We start from the raw sequence: 27,860 nt of genomic DNA on the forward strand, positions 1-27,860 counted from the left end.
CATGTGGTCTCTTTTTAAAATATTTTACTCCTTAGTCCAGTGATTTACACACCAACTTTATCCAATGAATATTTCATTGATAAGTTGGCACTTTGCAAAAGTGTGAAGTGTGGAAATTTTGGTACGTGACACCTTGCATTAAACCAAATTTCAGCATAGTTGTCTTATATTCAGATTGTAAGTTAGTCAAAATATCAGAGTCTTGGGAACTCAAGTGTGCCATACTCAATAGAGTGCTGCTTGTGTGATAAGACACTGAATTCAGTATGTTGTTGTTTAAGAGCCCAAGGATGTCTGGTGTTGGGTACACAGAGTCCCTGAAGCACCTAGCACCAACTGAAAGCATAACTAAAGGACTGAAGGGAAAAGCTAAAAGAGCAATTTTTCATTCTTTGAGCTACAGTCCAGATCTGAAGACCATGTGTGGGCAGTTTGCCATTTGTCTCTGCTGGATTTTCCTATATTTTCTCCTGGATGCATCTCTGGCCTTTATTTCCAACATTTCAACTCAAAATCAGCATCCAAATGTGACTGTTGCTCAAGACCAGGATGACACAGGCTGGGATTCACCATTTCTTCAGCTGGGAGTCAGTCTCCCATCCTTCTCACAGCCAATCCGTCCATACACCCTCATCACAAATGCTGACGACTACCACTACATGCCCAAAGTCAGACATCGCCGGCCTTCTCGCCTCCTGCGTCTTCTGGGATCCTCGTTTGACCCGTTTTGGATGTCCGTAGATTACCCTTCTGAGTCCCCCAAAGGAAGTCAGCCCACCCTTACCGCCTTCAAAGAGAAATTTAACCTGCGTGTGTCTCCAGAACTGAGAAAGGCTTCAGCAAAACATCAGCAGAAACTAGAGAAGGAGGCTGCAGAACTGGACCTCAGTTCTCTGCCATCAGATGCTGCCAATTCAGTCAGAGGATGGCTGGTGCGCTCAGCAACATGCAAATTACAGCACCAGTGGGTCGATCTGGGCCCAACCTTCTGGCCACGGTGGCTGCGGCAGACTGACTGTGAAGGGCTAGATGGAGGACAAAGTTGCTCCTTTCCCAGTGGGATGAACTGCGTGCGAGCTCAAACAACACACATAAAGATTCTGGCTTGGCACTGCATTGAAATCAGAGATGGAGATGATCGCTCCAGAAAATTGAGAGGTGAAAACTCTGATGGCAGTGCTCAGATGGGGACAGGTGAAGCAAGGAAAAGATGTTTATGGAGACAAGTGCCTTATCCTGTGGTGACTGCATGCATGTGTTCATGTAAATGAATGTTTTTATCACTGCAGACCGGCTTTTTTCTGTGCACACTGTGTTTTTTTTATTATTTTGTTGATTTTCAGTGTTATAGTTGAAATGATCGAACATGGCTACTTTTAATTACTAAGACGATGCCGCTACCTGCTCTTTCATTTTCTCTGCTCTAAACTTTCAACATTTTTATTACAAACTGGCTTAATAAATATTTAAGTAAATATTTTACGTCAGTAAACTGCAATTTCTAAGGCGCCGAGTTTTGTGTAGTTCGTGCTACATTCATGTTTATGGGAAATTCGTGGATTGTGCATGTTTCTTCCAATTTTTCTTTTTCACTCTATTTTTGCAGTTTCATATTCAAACAGTATCAAACATTTTTTTGTTTACAGAGAACATTAAAAATGAAAGTGTTTTTGGTAACTCACTGTTGTGTTTGATTGATTGTTCATGCCTGACAGTATTAATTGAAGATATATACTAATCATTCTAAATAATAAAAATCTACATAAACCTGTTTCTAGATGACTTCCTTGCAAACTATTCTAACGTACACATGCGCATGAATATAATATGAATAAAATATAATTGTCAGAACCTATGTGATTCCTTGTCTTCTTCTGTCAAAAATTAATAGTGTCTTCAGTATTAAAACTACCAAATGTCGTACAACCCTGCGGCAGTGTGAAATCTTGCGTGGATCAAAAATCCGTGGAGCAGTGAATGCATCAACTGTGGATACGTCTTTGCGTAACTCCTGAGCTGTACGTCGCTGACTGTACACATACAAGATGGCAGCTTTGGTGGAAGACGAATTTGAAGATGCGCCCGATGTGGAGCCGTTAGAACCAACTCTGAAGAATATCATCGAGCAGAAATCTTTGAAATGGATATTTGTGGGTGGGAAGGGTGGCGTTGGTAAAACGACATGTAGGTAAGTTGATTAAAATGCTAAATTGCCTCCGGATACTGACTCGGCTTGTGCGGCTGGCTAGCATTAGCCGTTACCATAAGTTGACGTTGATCATTGTCCGAAAATGAATTGCGTGGGTAATTTTCCCACGACGAGATTAGACTGGTGTTAAATTTCTACCTAAAGACGCGCTAGCATCAAAGAAAAGTGACTGTTATGTTTTAGATTTGAGTAAGGAGTCCTTTCGCCGGGCAGTTTGGTAGCTGTGAAGCGCAGTCAGCAGCTAACGTTAGCAGCTGACACATGGATTCACGACTTTCTTAACACCTTCAGTAATCACCGTATAAGCCATCATCAATAACCTGCTGCTAATATTATCTGTTCTTTTACTTCACCCAGAGTTAAAGGAGACTCCAGAGTTAGGCTGTCAAGCCCGTATTATCACATCTTTATTCATAACAAGAGGGAAAAAAATATGAATAAATGCGATTCCAAATGAACGTGGATCTAGTCTGTCGGTAGCGGACTTATTTCAAACAAGATAACCAACAAAAATCTAATTAATGTGTCAAATAAATATGTACATCACACCAGAGCAGCCACGATAACATTGCGCATAGATTAACCATTGTCACATATGCTATCCCTTAAGTTATCTACTGTGTTTCAGTTGGAATATAATTGTATGCGAAAGTTGTGTTCCTCAAAGTAACTGGGGTAAGGTAATGTTCACAAAGTGGAAATGGATTAGATTTTTACTTTATGTGCTTGCATGCCGTGTAAAGCACAAAGGATTAAGAATTCAAAACATTGCGGATCTCATTGTTGGTCAGTTGCACAGCATTTCTTACATGCTTACATTGGGCACAATATACTCTTAACAGGCTCTTTAAACACAAACCTGTCCCCTTTCCATGTCCTTCTGACAGCTGTAGTTTGGCTGTCCAGCTGGCTGCTGTTCGGGAGAGTGTGCTCATCATTTCCACAGATCCTGCCCATAACATCTCTGATGCTTTTGACCAGAAGTTCTCAAAGGTACCCACTAAGGTTAAGGGCTATGACAACCTCTTTGCAATGGTGAGTATATGTGTACACCTAACAGCTATTAAATGTTACAAGTGTGAGGTGCTGCTTGATGAGATTAAAAATTGAACTCAAATGTTTGCAAATATATTTTTTCTGAGAAACATGTTATTAATAATATTAATAACATTGATGAAGTCTATGAAACAACAATGAGCAAGCATCCACAGTACAAGGATTTTCTTATCCACATTTTCATCTTTGCGTCATATTAAAGACTAACGTTTAGACAGAGTTTAAAAAGCACAGAGGGTTTGTTCATTCTGTTTTTGGAAAATAAAATTTAGTGCATGAGATCACCATCTTTTCAGAGTCATGAGGCTAGCCAGTTCCACATGTGAGTCTCACAAGCACCACTGTGTAACAAACTCAATCACTGGAGGGCATAAAAACATTTGCAATCTATGTGAAGTGTGCTGATCTTAGGATTTGGGCATGTGTATACAGGAGATTGACCCGAGCCTGGGTGTGGCAGAGCTGCCTGATGAGTTCTTTGAGGAGGACAACATGCTCAGCATGGGCAAGAAGATGATGCAGGAAGCCATGAGCGCCTTCCCCGGCATCGATGAGGCGATGAGCTATGCAGAGGTCATGAGGTAGTTTTGTATTTGAGTTTTCTCGCAGCATGTCTGAAGTTTTAAGGACAGTTAGTGAGTGTTATACTTACCACTGTTGTTTGCCTGTATCTCAGATTAGTGAAGGGAATGAACTTCTCAGTGGTGGTCTTTGACACTGCCCCTACTGGCCACACACTGCGACTGCTTAACTTTCCCACCATCGTGGAGCGAGGTCTAGGCCGCCTCATGCAGATCAAGAACCAGATTAGCCCTTTCATCTCTCAGGTGGGTGCTGAGACGAGCAGATCGGTTCAAACCATTTTCATGATTCTGCACATAAAACATGATTTCTGATTAAATATATACACTTTGTTGGCCTTTTTCTTTCTCCAGTGTTTTCTCTTTCTCTCTTCTCTTGTTTTCACTCACACTGTCCATCTCTTTTGCTGTTTCTAGATGTGTAATATGCTTGGTCTGGGTGACATGAACGCAGACCAGCTGGCCTCAAAGCTTGAAGAAACCCTGCCAGTCATTCGCTCAGTTAGTGAGCAGTTCAAAGACCCTGTAAGTCACATTTATATATTCTTATACAACTTTGGGATTTATATAGTACTAGCTTACTATTGATTTGATGATTGAGGGGAGAATTAACTGCCTTTTAACGGGAAGAGCCCTGTCTGGTGGAGATCAGGTTAAGGGAGGGTGCTCCTCTCTGATTTTATTATGTATATAAAAATATGTGTTTTCTAGTACTCTTACATTTGGGATCAACTGAAAGCTTTTCAGAGAGCCTTTAGAACAACTCGATAAAAGAAAATTACAGTCGTCTAGCCTAAAAATAATAATGATCCCTGGACATTTTTTTTTTTTCTTTCAGCCACTTTCCAATTTTGGCATTATTGTACAGATGAAACAGATGCAACATCATTGTCAATTAAAGATGTAATTGCTTTAATGGTTGTAGTCTCCATGACTACAACCATTATCCATGATGAATAAGCCTTTTCACACTACACTTCAGTCATATACTGTTCTAATGAGGTGCTGTGGTAGCTACATGCACACCCTCTGTAACAAGTCTTATCTGATGACAGAAGAAACTTTAGCTGGTTCGAGTGTCAATAGTGTGTGTGGATACAAAAGAGCTTTTTTGGAGTGACTCACTGTGCACAGCGGCCTGTTGCACATGCATGTATCCCTCTTATCAAGCCCTCTTTATACTATTTTGTCATTAGGACAAAAGAAGTTTCGACAACAGTTTCACCTTTTTATTATTTTCTTTTAAAGTTGTAACTCCACCCCTGTTGAGCCCTAGTAGCTAGTCTGTTTTACTTGACTGCTTTAGGTTTTGTTATTCCTTTTGATTTTGTTCTTTGATGGGAACTCATCTACCTGTTTAGACAAAACATTTAATGTAAATAACGAATTCAGTATTTGGAGCAAATTTGATCTTCATCTTGTCATATTAATAGTTTTTATCTATGTGTGTTGTAACGCATCTTCCTCTCACCCTTCAGGAGCAGACCACCTTCATCTGTGTGTGTATTGCTGAATTTCTGTCACTTTATGAGACAGAACGGCTGATTCAGGAACTGGCCAAGTGCCGCATCGACACGCACAACATCATTGTCAACCAGCTCGTTTTCCCTGATGCAGACAGGCCGTGTAAAATGTGTGAAGCCCGCCATAAAATTCAGTCGAAATATTTAGACCAGGTATGAATCAGGAGAAATGGGAAAGTTTATTTACAGTTCAAAGTCACACAACTTTATTGGTGGTTTGTCTTCTGCCCACAGATGGAAGATCTTTACGAGGATTTCCACATAGTCAAGTTACCTCTACTGCCCCATGAAGTTCGAGGTGCCGACAAGGTCAACACGTTCTCTAAGCAACTTCTGGAACCCTACAAACCCCCAAACAAGTGATGTCCTGCCCCCTCGCAGGGCCGCCTCCTCTCCCCCCCATTCTACAGACACAGCTCTGCAGTCTGAGTTATCATCCTCTGAGCTCCATCCCCAGCAAGCCTCAAATCCTGCAGCAACAGCCTCAAGACGATCCATTCAGTCCTCAACACGGTATCTTCACAGCACAGTTACAGCGAGACACCCGCCCGCATTGAAGGGTACCCCACCCCCCACGACATCACAAGTAAACCCATAGAGAAGCTGCATTATTTTTGGAGATAAGATGGTACATATGCGTGCTGCCTTACTCTCTTGTCTTCATATCCACTGTGGCAGTTCCTACTTTAAGCATTTAACTTTTTCTCGACAGAAGAATTGAAAAATCGTCCCCTCCTCCCCCACACCCCGTGCAGTGTCCGGCCTCAGTTGTGAAAACAAAGTGTTTCCAGTGACAGTGCTGTGTGTTTGAGGAGAAAACAGCTTTCAGATGGTTGATGTTTATGACTTGTTTATTCTGTGTGAGTCATGGTGACTGTGTGTCTTCTTCCATTTGATTTGCAACTAAAAATTCAAACAAACTTATGTATCACACTTTTTCCATCCAGATTTCTATATTCAGGTTGTGGTGGTGGCAGGGAAATAAAAAAGAAAACACTAAAAAAAACAGGAAGACAGCCTGTGTGGTCTTTAGTTACAGCCTTGTTATTGCAACCAAAACAAACTGAAACAAAACAAACTGAGTGTCTTTTACCATTTATCAGATCATTAGATGACAATAATGAGAACATCAGTCAGATTTATTGTTTTCTATCCATAAAGGACACTGTAGTTGCTTTGGTTGGTATGTGGAGGAAGGTTGCAGTTTTATTTGATGTGACTGGTGATGTTTGAGCTGGAAGCTAAAGCTGTTGGGCACTGCTGATTTCCCTGTTCATGTTCCTATACAGCGCTCATAAACTCATCCCAGTGTGTTTCTGTCAAACCTGTGTCCATCCTGTTGACTGAGAACTATATGGGAACACAATTGAAAGATATTAGTAGCCTTATTCAGTGCTTTGTTAATTAAAATACATATTGAATGTCACTTGATCAAATGTTAAATGAACGGTGAGGTGAAGGAAATTTAAAGCATCCTTTCCCTTTTGATTGAATAGCAGATTCCTGGCTGCCTTGATTGGTGCTTCCCAAGTGAAACATAAATAAATGACAGGATAGTGCACTCTCAGTTAAAAGCTCCATTTCCCCTCTCTGTCACGGACAGTTTTTGAGTTGGTAAGAATCTGTTTTCTATAGATTTTCCTTAAATTATAATGTCAGTGTTGATTAAAACAAACTTGCCTCAGCTGAAAGTCTTTCATGGTCATTTCTTTTTCATCTGCGTGCCAGTTGAATTAATCGTTTAATTGGAGGGGACTGAAGCAAATTCTTGCGTGCGCACAGACCACCAAACTGAGCAGTGTGCAGATCGGCTCCGACAGAGCATGAAGCCCCATTTAACCTTCCAACAAAGCAGTTCAGGAGCAACATAAAAGCCTCCCACTGAAAAGAACGCAAAAGTGGGAGGAAAAATGACATCCACAAAATGACTATTGTATCAATGAACGTCAAGAAGTGTCTCAGTTTAAAGTGTGGTCGATAAGTCGTGTTGGGTGCTTTGGAGACATGATTAAAAAAAGTCTCAGAAACTATATCCAGGTGGAGAGCTCCACTCCACTGATATCTCCTTATTACAGTACAACTAAGTTTAAGAAAAGTGGAGGAAGCTTTGACATAAAATGCTCCTTTAAGATGGTATGAGTATCTTAAGATGTTTGTTATTTAAGCTGCAGCACGCAGTAATTACTGATCTGTAACTGGAAAATTGGGTGATTTCTTTTCGTATCACTTAACACGAAACTTTGCCATGGTTCACTTGCTATTGTTGCATAATTTTCTACTGTACTGCACGGTTCTGTGCGCTCCTGGTGCCCCGGCGCTGCGGCCTGTCGCTTGTGTTCCATCACCTAGCGCCGCTCTCCCGGTCGGGGGTCGCGTTAACGAGCTCCTCCTTCTCGTTTTGGGGATTTACCCCGGGGCGCACTGACCACTGGACGCACTGAGGAGGCACGTAGGATTACTGCCACGCAGCCGAATGAGCTTCAACTTAACGGAGCCACTTGATCACAGGCTTCCGAGCTCATTGAAAAAACAGCACGGAACAAGGCAAAGACGGTACTACTAAATTTTACTAAATGAAAATATGAATTCACTTATCCAGAGGTGCCAATTACGCACAGGGGATGCGCTGAACATTTCAGCAAGCTAAATCACAACAAAAGGTAAGTAGATGTTTTTTTTTTTTTTTTTAATAACTACAATCAATAACTAGAAATAAAAACTTTTTTGTGAGATCATGTTCTCATTGTCTCTGGCTCACCTGAGTTTAGCTGTTTCTTCCAAACAGCTGTTTTTTTTATTCTGGAGACTTGTAGATCTTCTGTCACTGATGACGGTCACATACACGGCTAGAGTTGCAAACGCCCGATTCTGTGGCTTCTCCAAGCTGCTCTGGGCCTGGAAAGGGAGCATCTACAAGGTGTTATATAAAGAGTTCTTGGCTTTCTTTGCCATGTATACCGCCATCAGTATTACTTACAGGTGAGAAAGGAGGACTGCTTTATCAGTGCTTTGATCCATTCATCATACTAAACTCTGGAAAACTTTTACTCTTGTTTTTAGATTTTTCCTGTATGATGACCAGAAAAGGTATTTCGAAAAGCTGGCAATTTACTGCAATCACTATGCCAGTCTCATCCCCATGTCTTTTGTACTGGGTAAGCTAATGATCACCTTTTTGCTGTCTCCCAGGTCTGGATCTTTTTCACTTTTATGATTTACTCCTGATGTTTGCATGCAGAAAATAGGAATAGTTTGCTAAATAGGACAAGGCTCATGTTTTATAGATTTTTTTGTCAGGGATCCTCAGCTCTAGACATCGAGACCCTAGTTTCATGGGTTTGTAGCTTCTAGAGTTACATATCTGCTGTTTGTAATTGAAGGTTTGATTATGCAATTATTAGAATAATGTTTTTAAAAAGAGATCTACGCATTTTTAACAGTGATAATAGCAGATTTTTGTGTGGGTCTTAAAAACCCTTTACTACATGAGGGATTTCCAGTTTACAGACTCAGCTTTTGTTGAAGTTCATCTGTCCTTGCACTGTTTGCATGTTTCGTTGGTTTTACTTTGTGGATGTAAATCACCTAATTATTCTTATGCATCCTGTGAGTCATTAGTCAAGGTTACTGGTTCTCTATTGGGATCCATCGGGCTTAACAAGACATTATGTTCATTGCTGTGAAAAAGTATTTGCCTCTAATTTTTAGTTTTTTGGATATTTGTCAGATCATCAAACAAATTTTATCATTAGACAAAGATAACCTGAGTAGATGGAATTGCTGCTGTGTTTCCGATCATTGTCCTGGTGCATAATCTGAGTGTGTTTGATCTTCAGGACATGAACTGATGGCTGAGCATTCTCCTTCTAGTAGATATCAGAATTCATGGTACCGCAAGTAATGGCAACTATGACTACTATGTTTGACTGTTAATAAGTGCTGTGTTAGTTTTACATCATTAAACTTTCCAAAAAGTTCAACTTTTGTCTCATCAGTCCACAGAATATTTTCTAAAAGTCCTGTTTTTTTTTCTTCTTTTTTGGCAAATGTGAAAAAAGCGTTTGTGTTGTTTTTGGTCAGCAGAGAATTTCTCTTTGAAACTCTTCCATTGAGGCCATTTATTTGCCAGTCTTTTTTTTAATTTTAATTCACTGGCTGCCCATTTCTTTTAGGATTCATTTTAAAATTATTTTATTTGCATTTAAAGCCTCCATGGCCTAGCCCCATCTTATCTCTCTGAGTTGCTACAGCATTATACACTCACCCGCTCGCTTAGGTCAGCTGATCAGCTGTGCCTGAATGTACCCAGGACTGAGCGTAAGCTTAGAGGAGATCGTGCTTTTGCCGTAGCAGCTCCAAAACTGTGGAACAATCTGCCTTTAGAGATTAGACAGGCCTCTTCTCTGCCTGTTTTTAAAACACTTCTGAAAACCCACCTCTTCACCCTGACCTTTGACTCCTTGTGAGATGTTGTTTTTTCTTTTATTTTTATTTAAGTTGTTGTTCTTTACATGTCATTTTGAGCTCTTTGGTGATCCTGGTTGAGTCGTCAGTGCACTTTAGGAATAATTTTGGTAGGATGGCCACTCCTGGGAAGGGTCACCACTGTTCCAAATGTTCTCCATTTGGGGATAATGACTCTCACTCTGGTTCACTGGAGTCCCAAAACCTGTGTAATCCTTTTCAGATTAATAGACATCAGTGACTTTGTTTCTCAGCTTTAGATTTTTAGACCACGACCTGATGTGTTTCTTTTAAGATCTTTTATCCTATTTCACTTTGTCGGGTAGATTATATTATGTGATTTCTTGATTTAGCAGGTCTATCGGTAATCAGACCTGGGTGTGGGTACTGAACTCAGTGTTTCAAAAACGTGGTTAATCGCAGTTAATTCATGATTTAACATGAGTTGGGTTACTTTTTCACATAGGGCTGGATAGGTTTGGATTAGCCACTCAGGAAGGGGGCAAATACTTTTTCACAGCACTGTAACAGTAAACTCAAACCACTTGACATCCCTTAGGCCCCTTTATGGACCTCACAAGATAGCATATGATCTCGTGTTTTTTAAAAGTTCCAGTTTGTAACTTAGATCTACAGTAGTAATCATCTGTCCACTGCTGTTTGCAGGTTTCTATGTGACCCTGGTGGTGAACAGGTGGTGGAACCAGTACACCAGCATCCCACTCCCTGACAGACTCATGTGCGTCCTGTCAGGCGGCCTCCAGGGGAGCGACGAGCGAGGCCGTCTGCTGAGACGCACCATGATGCGCTACGCCAGTCTGTCAGCCCTGCTCATCCTCCGCTCTGTCAGCACTGCTGTCTTCAAACGTTTCCCCACCATGGACCACGTGGTAGAGGCTGGTAAGAAGGATGGTGAAGGAGGGAAGATGGTGATGGGAGTGGTGTGGGTCTATTCTTAGCTGTTAATGTAAAATAGCCATTCCCTCGCTGATGCTGATGATGCTGATGATGAGTATCAGTGATCAGATGTTTCCCAGGCTGTAGTCAAGAAGTGACCCAAAGTGTTTTAGCCCAGTCACACACAAATGACTCTCCTGCTTTGATTTGCAATGTGAAGTTATTTCACAGAGTCACAAACAATTCTCAGAGATTTGAACAGCGTCAGAAGACTATGTTTGTTTTCTGACACAGTTCTTTGTGACTATTGTCTATGACCCCTCATCCCAGTTTCTTGCTGTTATTTAAACTGAAGTCTTACATAATAAACAAGTCCGGTTTTGGTCCATGCAGGATTCATGACAAGAGATGAGCGAAAGAAGTTTGAGGGTCTCCACTCTCCATATAACAAGTACTGGATCCCCTGTGTTTGGTTCACCAACTTGGCTGCTATGGCTCGCTGCGAGGGCAGAATCAAAGACAATCACACTCTCAAACTACTGCTGGAGGTACGGCAGAATTAAAGTTGTGTTTTGGTGGATATGCAGGTTTAGATATGCATTCACACAGACAGCTAGTTTCTTTATTTGTGTGTGAACAGGAACTGAATGCATTCAGAGGGAAGTGTAGCATGCTGTTTCATTATGACATGATCAGTGTTCCTCTGGTCTACACTCAGGTAAGTGCTGACTATTATTGCACTGCTATCACACATCTTTAATTAAACTATGATTTTCTTTCACACAAACATTTTTTTTTACATTAGGCTTTTGTATATTATCTGTTTCAATTTTATTCACTGATGTCAAAGAAATGACTGCGATTGCTTCCAGCTGAAGTGACAAAAACTTACAGGTGCATCTCTCAAATTGTAATTGTTCAAATATAAATAATAAATTAGTCCCTAGTGACAAGTCACGTACATTCATTTGAAATAAAAAGTTTTCACAGCACTCTATGCAGTCTCGTGAAAAACTAAGTACATCCTGTGATTTAGTAGCTTGTAGATCAACCTTTTAGCAGCAGTAACTCAAAGTAATTATTTTCTGTATGACTTTATCAGTCTTTCAATGTTCATTGCTTCAGTTGTTTTAGATAGATGACTTCACATTTGACTCTATAACATTTGGTGCACAGGGGAGTTTATGGTGAACTCATTGATTAGAAGGTACCCACGTCCTGTGGCTGGAAAATAAGCCCAAAACACCAATGTGCTTCACAGCTGATATGAGGCGCTTATGCTAATATGCTGTGCTTGGTTTTCATTAAATGAGGTATTGTGTGTAATGTCCACCCTCTGGGAATCTTATGGTTTCTTTCGGGTGTAACTTAAGTCATGTTGCCATGTTCGTTAGAGAGGAGAGGCTTTCTCAAGGGGAAGCTTCCAAACAAACCATACTTGTTCAGTCTTCTTCTAATTGTACTACCATAAACTTGAACATTGAGCGCTAACTGAGGTCTGTAGAGTCTGAGATGTTGTTCAGAGTCTAATTCTTGCAATTTGTCTGAGCACGACACACTCTAACCATGGGATGAATTTGCTGGGATGTCCACTCCTGGAATGATTGCGGCATTGTGTTAACACTTACCTGAATGCTTCAGACTGGCAAACTGCTAAAACCTCTGCTTGTACAGAGGTGGTCACACTTGTTGATTATCATTTCATTAAGTGCATTTGATTAGCAACACCTAGCTGCTACTTATCCTCTTATTTCCAATGGAAACAGTAAGGACGTACTTAGCTTTTACAGTGATTTTTATAAAAAGTAATAATTTTAACTAATAAAACAAATCTATAACTACAGCTGCATTCTAGAGCTTCGTGATATATAGGATCAAAAATGCAACAGTCAAAAATAAGCAACCAAAAAGACTTCTTTACTTTGTTAGTGTTTATAAGTACATAACTTAATTAAGGAATATGCCTCAGTGTATTTGTATGCAGCTATTAAATAAGTTTTTGATTAGTCAGATTGCATTTGTTGATGTTCACATAAACTGTCTTTAATAAACACTTAATCTGTTGTAAATGTAAAATAAAATAAGTGTATTTTAGTGCTTCTTTTTGATAATTTTTTTATTGTAATGATAAAAAAGAGGTTAAAGAAAAGCTGCAGAGTAAACCATAAAACCACCTAAATCCATCTGTCCCTCAGGTGGTGACTTTGGCCGTGTACAGTTTTTTCCTGGTGTGTCTAATTGGTCGCCAGTTCCTGGACCCCAGTCAAGGTTATCCAGGTCATGACCTTGACCTCTATGTGCCCATCTTCACTCTACTGCAGTTCTTCTTTTATGCAGGCTGGCTCAAGGTCAGATTTAGGCTTACAGCACATTTATTCCCTGTTTGATTCTAAAAAAAAAAAAAAAAAAAAAAAAAAGTAACACATGGAGAGTTATTGTGTTTTTTTTTCATATTTTATGTTTTGTTCTGAAGGTTGCTGAGCAGCTGATCAACCCTTTTGGAGAAGATGATGACGACTTTGAGACCAACTGGCTGATAGACAGAAACTTCCAGGTTTCTTAATGCTCTTTTTCTGATCTTGTAGCAATCAACTTCTCAGGGAGGAACTTTGTGGCCTCATTACCAAATGCAGCTTCTTCATTGTTTTGTTTTTTAAATTTCTCCTCCATATCTCTGGCCTGCTATAATGACACTGTGGCAGTTATTGTAATCTGTTTTAAATGTTTGCAGAGAGCGACCATCAGGTAAAATTTATGTTTCTGTTGTGCTTGCTTGATTTTAATTGGACTTTTTCTCTTATTGTGGATACTTATTATGTGTGCATCTCTTTGCATTTCATTCTGTAGGTTTCCATGATGGCTGTGGATGAGATGTATGGAGATTTGCCGATGATGGAGAGAGACCGTTACTGGAATGACTCCAATCCCCGTCCACCCTACACCGCAGCCACTCTCTTCGTCCTGCGTAAGCCCTCGTTCCAGGGGTCCACTTTTGACATGGCGTAAGTTTTACATTACCTTCTCATTGTACGTGTACTTCCTTTGTGACTTTGACACCTTCAACTGGATTCCCCCCTCATGGTGGGAAAATTTCAGTTGTGAAAATGAAAGTAATGTACCTAAATTAAATCAAGTACTTTGACGTAGTTAGGGCTGAGAAATGGTAAAACCTGTTCCCCAGAGGAAGGCTGAAAACGCAAAACACAACTCTGAACATGGAACATAAATTGCTGTCTCACTTGACAGGATTCCTAAAGAGGAGATGCACTTCCAGCCTCTGGAAGATATTGCTGAGAACTTGGAGGAGTCAGGAACTCGCCATCCTAACATGGCGCTCTTCAACCGCCTTCTCAACTCAGCCCCATCACCGACTGGCCTAATGGGAGGGGCCCTTCGACGCACCTCAGCACAGCTCCAGAGACTGCGCCACTCCCCCGGCATTGACCAGTACAACAGCGATGATGAAGACGAGGACAGCTGTAAAATAGGTAAAGCGGGGTCTCTGCCATCAGGGCTCGGGCAGGAGACACAGAGCACTGTGTGCAGTTTTAGGGATGAGAAGAGTGCCAGAACGCCTTTGCTGGAGATTCAGTTTGGGTCTGAGCAGGACTGGCCAGGAGAGCAACCTGCCATCAAGGAGAGGAAAGAGTTGAGTAGAGTGGAGAGTAAGTGCAATGAAGAGCACCAGATTGGGGAAGAAGAAGGGAAAGGAGAGAGTGGAGAGACAACCAGAGCTCCAGTGTCTCTGCTTCCTCCCCCACCTAAGTCCTCCAGAGAGAAGTCTTCTCGACCATCCTCCTCCATTCCCTCGAGTCACCCCTCTGCTCTCCTCTTTCACCAAGCTGCCCACTCTAGTCTGGAGCTCTGCAGCTCCCAGCCAGCTATCAGTCACAACAAAGCTGTGTCCACCCCCAAACCTCCCTTGGGAGGAAACAAAATGTCCTTCCTCACTGTGCCGTCCTTCAGTGAACCTCAGCGTTTTCGCAGTGTGAGCATGGGGTCAGAGCTCACAGGGTCTTAGGTGGACAGTTGGTAGGTTCACATGAACTTGCGATGGTTTGAAAATATAAGGCTTGATGCGGTGCATGCTTTCAGAAGTGAAGTTAGTCACTGAAGTGGGACTTTCAGTCTTACTAGTTAGTAGCACCTTCGTGGCCACAGATTTTGGAAATTAGTTTAGTACATAAAGCACTCTGATTTTGTCATGCAACTTCTGAAGTTTGGCTTTCAACAATGATCTGTAATTAATTTCAAAAATCAAAAGGAAGAGAGGGATAGGAAATATGAATAACACTATGTTTTGATATGTTTAAAGGAATACGATGACCTTTGGAAATCCATGTTTTTACTCTCATGTCTGAGATAGAAAAAATCTATTTAAGTTTGATCATTTTGAATTACTGTAACCGGAAGCAGGTGGAAAATTATTGTTATTTCTATCATTTTTAAAAGGGAAGAGCTCAGAGTAATCTGCATGCTGCATCTTGATAGCCGATGAGAGATACCAGATTTTATTTTAGAGTTGTAAAACTTAAAACTTTTAACATTAACCAAAGTTTATTCTGAAAAGAAAGCAAAATGCATGCGTGACACAGTTTTCTATGTTCATCTAATTCATCTTGATTATTTAAAAAAGTAAATACATACACATTTATGACTTATTGTTTTCATTTTCTACTACTTATTATAATATATTCATAATAATAATATTGGCTTAAATTAATTAACACAATAATTCAACAAAAATTATACATTTGATACACTGTTTCAACAGACCAATGAATGAGTATTTAAAAACACATTTATAGTTATAATATAGCTACAACACTGTTATCTGCAAGTGTACCAACAGTGACCAGCAGGGGGCGATAGCAGCAAACAAAAAACAGCACAGGCACAGAAGTCAGTTAAAAGAAAACTCAAAGTACTTAAGCAAGCCCGATCTTAGCCTCACACAGGCTTTGCTCCTACAAGAGGATACAATAATTTTCACATTTCAAACTAAGGGATGTTAACTACAGTTTCTCCCGTCACGAATCACCATTTCGATCATGTCTAACAGTTGCCTCAGAGCTATATCGGCTCTTTGGATTAATAAACGACATTTTTAACATCTAATAAAATGGAACTGATTTGGGTGCATGGGTTGCCCAGAGCCAAAACAAGACTAAGGCGCAATCATTTTAGGTGGCTTGGTTAATTTATAGGCAGTGAAAGACTTATTATGGGTGGAAAAGAGGAGTGCAAAAGGTCACCTCAGTAAAGTGGGAAGTGGGAGTTGTTTGGTCGCTCATATTTTTAGATTCGTATTGATGCTGGCTCAGTCTGATCTTCTTAGAAGCAAAGGAGATGGGTAAATAACAAAAACAAGAAACAAACAGTGATATTGTTTAATCCATGCAGTCACTTGTGGACTTGTTTTTAAGTTAGTGTTATCCTCAAAGCCATTCTTCTTAACTTTTATGTATGCTTTCTGAACAGTACTGCAGTACTCGTAATGCTTTGCCAGGCTGCCAGGATCCATTTCCCCTCTTCTTTCTGTCTGGACCTTGTTTAATAAATCTGTGACACTTAAAATCAATTTAGAGAAACAAGCAGATACGAGCTCACCTCTGAGATAGATGCCTTTGTGCAGACTTGCCTCTGCGTTGCTGCTCATTATTTCAGACGAATCAAAGACAAATATGAGCAGAATATAACCAAAATGCAACTGCATGACTGACCCAATGACACAGCAGAAGGCCCATGACCTACCCTCATCACGGCTCAGTACTGCTCTTGGCTGTTTTGGAGCAGAAGACCTTACGTACAGAACAATATGGAGAGGTGCTGCACTCTGAAGTGTTCTGCCTCCTCTCCAAAGTCAAGGATCCCATCCTGCTGATCTGGGGACATTCAGTCAGTCCCTCGGGACGGGATTAGTGCAGTGACACAACACAATAAGCTTGACACACGTGGAAATAAATAGGGTATAAAGCTGCGTGTCGTAAAGTGTTATCAGCACAAAAGTTACGACCTGGAAAACAATGCTAATAAATTGATGTTAGAGATTGAGACTGAATCTTTTTATGAGCTGCATCATGTCGCAACAATCTGATGTTTCTACAAAGAGCTGGCACTTACTACGCATGTTTGTTTGTCTGTGTAACTGAATCATTACCAGTTTCAGTGACCCAAAAATTCTGTAATTCCCCTCATTATCACTTGACCAGCATCAAAGGCCAGCAGTATCTGCATATCAGGGAACATCAAGAAACACAGAAACTGTCCGGCCACATGTGGCTATACTTTTGTACTGAAGCCCTCTTTTGTCAGTCTCCCAGAGTCAGTTTTTACAAAGGTCAACCCATTCCAGTCTTTGTGCTGGCTTCAGGGGAAATGTGGTTGATGCTTCTGTCATTAAGTGTGAAAACATGAGTGTGGGGGAGGATTCCAAAGAAGTGTGCATTTCTCTGGAACCAGGAGAACTGAGGTCAGCAAGCAGGCTTACTGAAACTATCTCAGTAAGCCTAAGACTCAGAGCTGCTCTGCCGTCCAACAATCAGCCCATATTTACCACATAGTAGTGTGTGTTTGCACACTTCAGTACTCACACTGTTTATATGTGTTTGCCAATGTGTAGTTTCAGTTTATGGACTTTGTGGAAAAAGAAGCATGTTCCTGAAACAGAAAAAAGCGAAAGAAACAAAAAATGTGGGAAGAAAGGAAACTTTCACAAGATAAGCTTCTTGGAATATGAAACCTGTGAATGTTTACTTTGTTATGACAGATGTGGATCACAAGACCACAACAGACACAAGAAATGCTGCAGATTCCTGTTAGTTAGCATTGCTTGAACATCAGTTGTGAAAGCTTCCTCCTACTTACTTCAGTTTCTGAGCTGCAGAATCACAGAAATTTCTGCTTCATCACAGTCAGTTTCCTCGCATCAGCTTACCCATACCAAAACCTATAAATATAAAAACACTCAAGTTAAAGGAAATTCTTATTTATTCCATCTATATTTATAGCTTTCACTATAACTCGATCGGGAATGATACACCGATACACTTTAGTCCTGGGAACACAACACACAAGTCCAGCAGGTGTATTAAATATGAGTGGGTGGATGATCAGTGAGGCCAACCACAAGAAGACGGAGCTCCTAAACTGCTTTATTTCAAACTAAAACTGAAAGTGAGCACGCCCAAAATGTCAGTAATACGTTTACATTGCTCAGGAAAACAGGGTGTGTGAGCAAATATACTGTAAGTACAGTAGAGAAACTCTGGATCAGGAAGACGGGTTTTGAAATGTGGCAGCTTACAACAGACACTCATTGTCTGTGTTTTGTTTTCAAATACTTGGGAAACCTGTCTGTCCACCGGACTGCTTGTGTTTCCTGTCCTGTTAGACTTTCCTGTAATTTTGGAAAAATCTCAGGGAGGAAATCGCTTTTGTGTTAAATGAAAACAACACAAGACAACACTAATAAAAAAACTGTTTAAATACAAAGAGAATATTAAATATATGTTATTGCCACTGAAAGAACTTAGAGCTGCAGTGTCTTCATGATTATAATAGATAGTAAAACACACACACAGACACGTGAATGCATGCACACATTAAAAACAAGTTGTTAATGTGGCAGCAACAATATTTTTATTGATTTGATTTTCCAGTGAACTGTGCAGACACTCCGTTTACTACCTCAGCAAAGTCTAACGTCCTCTTTCAACTGCGTAAACACACATGTGACTGCAGTCAGTGTTTGTTGTACCGTTTCTACCCTGTACTTTCACATTTGTTTTTGTCTGGTGTGTGTGTTTCGGGGCACTCCCTGTCTTACACGCCCTGCCTCGTGAAGCGGTAGCTTCTGTGCTTAAGGACTCGTCTGTCTCGTTCTCCCTGTGTGTGTCTGTCTATCAGCCCTGTCTGTTACAGACTGGTTGTCTCTCTCGTATCTTTTTGCTCTGTACAAACTTTGTTTAAACAGAACCACTCTATCAGTATCGTCTGTCAGAACAGAATGAACCTACTGTTTCTGAATGGTCTGCTTGACAGTGTGATGTTATCAAGATGAATGGCAGAACAAAGACTTGTTTTAGAGATTTAAGACGAAGACTTAAAGCTTTGCTAAGTGTGTCTACAGGAATCTTAAGTGTGTATTTAACCCAGCATGTAGCTTATTTCCTTATTGCACTTTTTTCAGCTGGTCAACAGTCTTCTTATCTTTCAAAGGTAATATTTGATGCAACGTATTAATTAAAGTGCCTCGCTCGTGGGTGGATCTTGTTACCTTCAGATATAATCAAGCTTCTCGTTTCCAATATTTATGCAAAGCTAAGCAAACCAGCTTAGCTCCTGTTTGAAAACATACACTGATTATCTGGTCACCCACATACACTGACAAATATTTCATCACAGCAGGGTGCAGGAGACCCCAGGGGGCCCAGGGGTTGAATATCAGGATTCCAGATTCAATATAAGCATGTCTTATTGCCTAAGCAAAATATGTAAATATGTGGACTATTCTCTTGATGGTTCTTGTTCTTCAGTCTGCTGGCATCAGATGACAGTTATATAATTCTCTGCCAATTTATATTTAACAACAACAACAACCTTGTCAGATGTACTTCCAAAGGATCATTTTTAAAAAATCTAATTAAACAGGGTCCATGGTATAATCCGAATCAGTTTTTTTTCCTTTTGGCAAAGGATGAGCTGTGGGTGGAGGTGAAGAGACTTTGATATGAAAAGGTTTGAAATCCCTACACCCAGTGTGCTCGCTACAGGTTCACTTTTCAAGTGTTGGCATGCCAAATGACAGCTCCCCAACAAAGTGACTCTGTTTCCAGAGCGTGTTTTAAATTTGGTGAGTTTGCACCTGAGTGTCACAGCGCTGCAGACATGTTGGTCACTGTCTCCGTCTGGCTGCCAATCTTCATCCGCAGCAGCAGCGGCGGCCTCAGAGCTTCCTCTGCCCGGCCACATCGATGTTTATGTCTGGGCTGCAGCCCTTCAGAAGTGGCCAGAAGCAACAAAACATGTTTTTTCCCCTTTAGGGTCTGAAAATTGGGCAGACAATGTCTCCACAGTCAGACTGCAGCTTATTATCCAAGTCAACCTGAGCATGTTATTATTGAGAGTGAGGTGGAGTAGATTTTAGAAAGGGGAGGGATTCAAAGTAGAATGGAAAGGATAATTTTCTTGCGACACTGCAGGGTGGCATGGCGATGCAGTGGAGAGCACGGACACCTCACAGGCACACAGTTGCTGCTTTGAATCCAGAGTTGGATGGCTGCATGGGTTCTCTCCGGGAACTCCTGCTTCCTCCCACAGCCCAAAGACATGCATGTTAGACTAGCTGATGATCCTAAATTGATCACAAGTGTGAATGCGAGCATGTCTCTTTGTATTAACCATGCTGTACACTGACCTGTCCAGAGTGTACGCCACCCCTTGCTCTATGGCAGCTAGGACAGGCTGCAGTTCTCCTGCAACCCTGAATTGGATAAGCAGTTAAGAAAGTCAATGGATTAAGATTGCACTTGACATTAAATAACCAGTCATGCAGGGGTTCCCCTTTAAAATCTACTGGTGGCAGTTCTTAAAAATATTCCATTTTATAAAAGTACTTTGCTTTTTTCTCAAAAAAACTGACAGTACTGGTTTTAACTCCCCAAAAATAACTAACAGAGCTTAATTCGAGGTAGAATTTAACCTAAAGATTTTGGACGCAGAGATTAGATTTAGAAACTGGCAGTTTAAACCTTAAAAAAATCACCTAAAAGTCTGCTGACTGCTGTCAACGGTAAAAAACAAGACAAAAAACTTTCCTTAAACACTCCATCATCAAGTACAGCTGTCCAAATAACAGACAAGAGTTTATTCTATTTTTAAAGAAGTGATACCAAAAACTGGTGTCCATTCAATGGTTTATTAATCATGTAGTGACAGCATATCTTTATCAGGACTGGTTTAAATAGCTTATCTTTTGTTGTCACTGGTGAATACCTTTCTAAATCAGCCCTCTGAGCCGTTATGCACCTGAAGGGGTTATGCTGAGTCCTCTGTTTTCACTATACATATATATTCTGTCTATTTTTAAAACACACAACACGTCTCTGACGACACTCATGTTTTCTGAATCCGGCCACTTGCTCTCACTTTTTGTCAGTTTTCTAGCATTTAAGCTGATCACGGTTCTGTGAGGTAGTATTGCAGAAATCATGGAAGGGATCTAGTCGTTCTTTCTTCTATTCTGTTTAAAATGAAAATGAAATCTATTCTTAACTGTTTGTCAGGCACATAAAGCCAATCAGGCTTTCTCCCTGTGAGCCCTGAGAGTTTGAAATAACCTTCAGATCAGGCTTTATTACTATTAATTAGTTTTAATTTCTGAACTGAATAGCCTAAGTTGTGTTTATTTTTTTTAAATGTGCATCACTGTATTTGTTGTGTGTTACATGTAAGTGCATTATCTAGATAATATTACTAGTAAGACTGATCTGATTTGTTTAGTGGGCTTGTTAAGTATTTACCGTCACAATATTTGAGTCATAAAGTGACCAACAGATAATGTCTTCTTTAATCTAGATATTAATGAGCGGTTAATACAAATATGCTTATCTCACTGACACTTGCATGAGAAAGTTGATACCATGGGAGACTGAAAAAATCCTTAAATAAGGGAGAAATCTTCAGCAGCAAAGATGGTGGTGCAAATATAACTTCTAGGGGGAAAAGATCACGTGATCTCAAAACAATCTGAAAACAATGATTGCTGGAATATTTGGCGCAGATAGTGTTAAAAATCAGTCTGGTTTTTATACTCATTAAGCAATCAGCCCAGCTATTGCATGTCTCCCACAAAATCGTCTGAATTGGTTGCTTTATTTCTCATTTATTCTGATTTTCTACTCTCCCAACTATAAATGGTATGTTGCCAGTTAACATCAGTAGCGTGTCTGAATTATTTCCAGTTAAATACATTTGGATGCGAAACAAAACAACTATCATGGCCCTGCGAAGAATATCTTGATAAATCCAGCAGCTGGAGGACTGCACATCTGCACTGTGAACAGATGGTAAGGGCAGAACAAACAAGGCTGCTCCAAGAACTGAGGGATGACTAGTTGAAGGCCGACTCCCTGCCCCGACCTCTACCCCCCCCTCCTCCTCCTCCTCCGTTTATTCTTCCTCTTTTGCCTGCTCCCATGTCACCCCTGGGCTCCCTGATGGATGCTGACAGTAACGGCTGTCCTCCGTTCCCTAACCCATCACCCCAACCCTTCCGCTCCCATCTCTCCCACCCCCTTTCCTCATCCCTCCTTCACTCTTCCCTTTTTCCTCTTGCCCATTCTGGTCTGACCATGGTGACCTCGCTTTTTGAAGATGTCATCCTGTGGCTTGGCTTTGAGCTTCTCGAGGGACAATAATGCCTGAGCTCGGCTGTCAAAAGCACATCGAGAGCAGGATGTGCTGCCCATCCATGACTATTAATCTCTGGTGTTCAGTTAGATTTGCTAAGACTGCAAGCAAATCACTGCATACGTCTCTGAAATAGCAAAAATGTAGTTTTACAGCAGGTATCAATACTTGTCTCAACTCAAATGAAACACAGAAATATTTTTTGAGGTGAGTCATTTTGACATCTGTGTTAAGATGAAACGGTTACTCAACGTGTCACAAGTGAGCTGATCACCATATGTCAATTGTTTCTTAAAACTAGGGTGTGGCATAACCTTAAAAAAAAACCCTCGCACTCAGTCAGACACATGCACGCGTTCTTCTTCACTTCCTGTTGTGCAATTTCATAAACCTCCGACAGCAAACTTGTTGAACTGGATAGAAGATGGCAGATAATGGGCACAGAAGCTTGAAATAAAAGTGGGGCAAACTTACACACAAACACTCCACATTTCCCGCTGACATGGGTCAGTAATGATGAAGTAAACTTTATAAAACAGCACATGAGAGGGAGGGGAAAGTGGGAGATGTCATCTTTCGGTGAGGACATGCATTATTCATGCTGTCAGAGGAGACGTTGGTGAAATCACAAGAGTGTAAGTAATAGCGTGTGTCACATATATCAACAGCAATGATGACCTCATTTTTAGCGCATAACTATGCCCGCCCACACAATCTTTAAGGAGCCCCAGATGCACGAGGGTGCACACACCTTAAAAACACGTGTGTGCTGTTTTTTTCTTTTTTTAATCATTAAATTATAATAAGTCTAAAATAATAACATTAACTTGTGTTGATAACAGGGAGTAGACATTCTGTAGACTTTCTTAAAATGTAATTACTCTGAAGCATCTTTATCTTTCTTTCGCCTGCATATAGACACACACTTTTATAGGCACAGCCAGTGGTGCAAGAAGAACCCTTACTCTTTGCAGCACCACAGCTACATAAAATAGCACTCTTTTATTTAGTATGCCAGTTAATATGTCCCAATACTTATGGTATGATAACAGTAACTGGTCACATTTTGCAGGATGAAAGCCAGCACGCTTTTCTGCCTAATCTGACCTCCTGTGCAGGAAACTACAAGACATACATCAAGAGGGAGCACAGATGCTTTAAGTTATATATCACATGGTCATGTTGCGTACCTTTTATTTCAGTTATTATGCTATATTATATTTAACATAATATTTAGGCAGACAAATGTATACCCACACTCATTTAAGGGTCACAGCTGGAGCGTTTTCCTCCATTGGGATATATGTTTTCTATCGCTGCATACCAGGCAGCATATGACTTACAGCTGTGCAGAAAAAATGCACATATACTTTATAAGTAAAGTCATGTGAAAAGAAAGTTTTCATGCACTAAGTACTCTCTTATTTCTTCAGTGGGAAATAAGAGAGTAAGTAGCAGCCAGGTGCTGATAATCAAATCCATTTGATCAACTGATCATTGACACGTGTGAAAAGCTCTATAAAAGCAGTTTGCTGGTCTAGAGGATTCAGGTGTGTGTTAACACAATGCCACAGGCTCAGGACTGGGGTGAAAAAAAAAACCCTCAAGAGCTACATCTCAGACTCTAAGTTAAATCTTAAAGTTCATGACAGTTGGAAAGACTGAAGCCGGGCGCGGCAGCAAATCTGCAACACAATGACAGAAAAAGAAAAGAAACAAGGTGTTGCAATGATACAGTCAAAGTTTAGACCTCAGCTTAATAGAAGTAGTGTGGTGAGATATTATGACTTTTGCATAAACAAATGACTGCAAACCTCAATGAAGTGAAGCAACATTATAAAGAAGAGTGAGCCTAAATTACTCCCCAATGATGTGGGAGACTGATAAAGTCATACAGAAAACAGTTACTTTGAGCTATTGCTGCTGAAGGTGCTTCCGCAAGCAACTGAATCTTGGAGTGTACTTTGGTTTTTCTGCTCATAAATTGGTGGTTCATGATGATAAATGAACTTCTGAACTGGTTTAACCATAAGTGCAGTGGCTGGTACATTCTTTGATGTATATGTCAAAGTTCAAAATGATTAAGATGGTCGCATTGGTACAATTCAATTTTATAAAGAAATCCTTGTCTCATTCTGCGCTTTCATAGTATGACATGCACTTTCTTTCTTTGCTGCGCTCGTGGGTGTATTAAATGCGATAATCTCCCCAGGAGTGGACCGTTGTGGGCACAGCCACACTTAGGGAGTCCATGATTTAGAGCCACCAATTAACTGAGCAAACATGGAGAAAATACACCCTTTGTTTAGAGGCCAACAGAAAAAATATCTGAGAGTAATTACATGATTAAGAAAGGAAAGAAAGAATATCACTTGGTACTTTCCTTGGTCTGTGACATAATAATGTCTTCTTTCTTTTTACTAGGAAAGTGGGCAGCTTTCTAGAATCTTTTGTAATGTAATGTATTGAAAACATGCAGCATAAGTAAATGGTGTGTGTCCTTGCACACACACACACACACACACACACACACACACACACACACACACACACACTAAACTGTGTTCAGCTGTTTTTGTCCACATAGGTGTAGTACCTGGCAGCACAGCTAAACACCCGTCCGTCTACTGCCACACCTGACTGGAACCGCAGACAACCACTTGGCAATAAACTCTCTTTCATACAAGCAGACATGAGTGTACATAACAACACACACCCACTCACCACCACACTCTCATTTGTAGCCATGATGAGATGATATCTGGGGCACAAGTCATTGCCATTGTCACAACACAGACATGCTCACAGACAGACAGACAGTGAGGCCGCACGAAACATTTCTGCAAACATGAAGCAGACTTCAGTACACTCCCACCTTCTCAAGGGGAAAGAAACTCCTCTAAAGTAGTGAGCAGTATTTTCCCATGGCCCTCAAAGCCACACACACACAAACTACTCACATAACAAAATATAGTCATCAGCTTTGTGGTAAAGACCTTAAAATATTGTCGACACCTATCAAACACATCTCCCTCTCTTTAGTTTCACAAAGCAATATGTTCAGTGATTGCAAATACTTCTTCAATGACTTCTTCAGTGAGGAGACTGCGGGGCAGGTTCTTTCCCGATTCCTCACCTCAGGCAAACCTGAAGCCAGGAGGGGATGTCAATAATTTCCCAAGCCTTCATTTTCCACTTCTGTTCTTGTCTTGTCTTGCTGCCTGTTGGTTTGCTGTTCAGGAGTCTTGAGAGGTGATCTCATCTGTGCCATGCTCCTCAGCCCCTGCTCCCAAAACAACAGTGTGTTTATCTGACCAAAATAGCCACCTCAGGCTGGAAAAACCCTAGACAAACAGAAATAGTCCAAGAGTTTCCAAGGAAGCTGGTCTGGACTGGAGGTGATGCTTTTGACTGACAGCAGCCACGGGGCAACAGAACAAGACTCTACATTTCCAACACTTAAAGTGATGTTTAAACGCAGATAAATAAAAGCTCCTATCATTACAACTACTTCTTAGAACCACAACAGCTCTAAAGTGCAGTTCAAGGGAGGAAAAACAGAGCAATTTAAGCTCATTTATATGAATTATTATTATATGAATGATTCTTTTATTACATGCAACTTTTATTATGAGTCCCTTAGAAGCAATGTTATTCAACGTACTAAAAGCTAAACATTAAACAATCCAAACTATGATAGATTTATCTGTATTTATGTAGTATTCATATCGGCAGCTTAAAGCATTGGATTGGAGATACCTACCGAGAAACAGCTGCTCCATTTTCACCTGCATTTTTGATTTAATGAACACTAATGAGTCTATTCATGAATTCCATCAAATGTACTTAATAACCAAGAAGTTCTTAAACTGTGGGTCATGGGGCCACTGCAGGTGAGGTGTGGAGGACCAGGGGAAAAACTCTGAGTGTAACTAAACTGAACAATGGAAGTACAAGACTTTGTTGATGTTACATTGCTGACTTTGGAGGGTTTTTCCTTCATTTTCTATGACTGATAAAAAATGTGGGGTGCTGAGTGTGAAGTTTTTCAGTCTGAAGTAGGGTAAACAAAAGCCTGCGAACCACTGACCTAGCTCAACTGAACAACTTCCCCCATATATCTGTAGACCTTTGAAGAAGTTGTTTACAGCAGCATGTTTAGACTGTCTTGTGTTTGAATCCAGGTGAGGCCCCCGCATGTTCTTCCCATGCTTGAGTAGGTTTTTTCCCAGAGCTCTGGTTAATCCCACCATGTTGTAAAAGACACTCGCGAGAGTGTTTCTTAACCTGTGGAGTTTCACTTCCAGATTGACAAAAAAAAAAAAAAGAGTTCACTTTCTAGAAAAGTCACATAGGTAGCAACAGTTAGTAAATTGTTCCAAAATATTAGCCTTTTGTAATAATTTTGAGGCAAGTGTAAGACAATTATAATATATTCCATCATATTCATCAGTTTAGAAAGTTCAGATTACTCTGAAAAATGCAATGGAAAATACTGGTGTATTTTAGGCTATTTTAAACCTCTGAGAGGAAAATTAACAAAACAACAAAAAATGTTCTGGGACTGAAAAGGTTAACAGGAAAAAAGGAGACAAACCTCATGATTTTCACTTCTGTTTTTAACTTGTGCTGTGGTTTTAAACCTGTGTTCACCCCCCGGTACTGCCTTGAAGAAATTGTTTAACCTATCTTCCTGTCATTATAAGGTTATAAGGCACGAAACCAGCGAAAACTTCAGGAAGTCACTGCATCCAGCCAAGAAATAATGGCATCAATAGAAACCAAGCTGCAACTTCCTTGCTGTAAAATAAAGTCAACATGACGTGGTAAAAACTGCAGTTAATGAAGTCGCTGCTTGAGTCTGTCTTCTAAGTTACAATGCCCAACTTTCCATTAGAAATAAACATGTTTATGGCTATTTTGCATGACAGGTTGGTAGCTGTCCGCTAGGCTTTACCTTAACTAATTCAAGTCACTGAATCAATGTTGATGCCTCCAAAAATTAGTCAAAATTGGTTTGCTGTGTGTTGGTAGCATGATCTGATATCCTCGTGTTGGTGTTGTTCCCAGATCATCATACTAAATGTTGTTCCAGGATCAACATTGCAAGTGACCAATCAGAATGTTGTGACGTCATACTTTTGCGACTTCGGGAAAAACCGGCGTAAAACAAAAAACTGTACTTAAGCTGCATGAAACCGCCTCTGTCCGCCGATCAACGGACCCTGACCCTAACCCTAACCGTAACCCTTTAATAAACGGTAAGCAGAATTGATATTGTCCTTGCAACATTGGAATTTCATAAATGCACGAATGGCTTGGTGCGCAAAAGAATAACGTCACAACAATGTGATTGGTCACTTGCAATGTTGAACCTGGAACAACATTTTCATGATGGTCTGGGAACAACACCAACACGAGGATATCAGATCATCCATGTTGGTATTTAAACTCACTTTATCCAATACATTTCTGTTCCAGTTTCAGTGAGAGAAATTCTAGTATTTCATATGTGTCACTTAGTAGTAATTAGCAGGTATCTATGTCTATGCAATGCACCCATGCAGTCTATGGATACACCTTGCAAACCAAGATTTCTAGTTAAGCCTCTATTACACAGGTCTAGAGACTTGTTACCCAACCCCTGGCAACCTCTTGGTCTCTAGAGAAAAATGTGTAATTGGTGTTGCTGAAAACCTCTTTGTTATTTTTTTGTTT

At 40.5% G+C, this 27,860-nt stretch overlaps 3 protein-coding genes across 3 annotated transcripts; all 3 read left to right on the forward strand.

Moving 5' to 3' along the window:
• The first annotated feature begins 46 nt into the window (after positions 1-46).
• On the forward strand, positions 47-1,999 carry LOC146384959 (noggin-2-like). Its single transcript, XM_084930454.1, has one exon. It carries the CDS (start codon positions 267-269, stop codon positions 1,269-1,271), a length of 1,005 nt encoding a protein of 334 aa, XP_084786580.1. The 5' UTR covers positions 47-266; the 3' UTR covers positions 1,272-1,999.
• An 11-nt stretch (positions 2,000-2,010) lies between these two features.
• get3 (guided entry of tail-anchored proteins factor 3, ATPase) lies at positions 2,011-7,060 on the forward strand. Its single transcript, XM_084930453.1, has 7 exons — positions 2,011-2,188; positions 3,097-3,244; positions 3,698-3,846; positions 3,942-4,092; positions 4,264-4,371; positions 5,325-5,522; positions 5,604-7,060. The coding sequence occupies exons 1-7, from the start codon at positions 2,046-2,048 to the stop codon at positions 5,730-5,732; spliced, it is 1,026 nt and encodes a 341-aa protein (XP_084786579.1). The 5' UTR covers positions 2,011-2,045; the 3' UTR covers positions 5,733-7,060.
• A 112-nt stretch (positions 7,061-7,172) lies between these two features.
• On the forward strand, positions 7,173-21,831 carry best2 (bestrophin 2). Its single transcript, XM_084930455.1, has 9 exons — positions 7,173-8,348; positions 8,430-8,524; positions 10,500-10,733; positions 11,124-11,278; positions 11,371-11,448; positions 12,926-13,078; positions 13,204-13,284; positions 13,578-13,732; positions 13,977-21,831. Exons 1-9 carry the CDS (start codon positions 8,104-8,106, stop codon positions 14,749-14,751), a joined length of 1,971 nt encoding a protein of 656 aa, XP_084786581.1. The 5' UTR covers positions 7,173-8,103; the 3' UTR covers positions 14,752-21,831.
• Positions 21,832-27,860: the final 6,029 nt, after the last annotated feature.

The sequence above is a fragment of the Perissodus microlepis genome, chromosome 6, assembly GCF_051167445.1.
Source record: "Perissodus microlepis isolate ML-2025 ecotype Zambia chromosome 6, ASM5116744v1, whole genome shotgun sequence".
NCBI lineage: Eukaryota > Metazoa > Chordata > Actinopteri > Cichliformes > Cichlidae > Perissodus > Perissodus microlepis.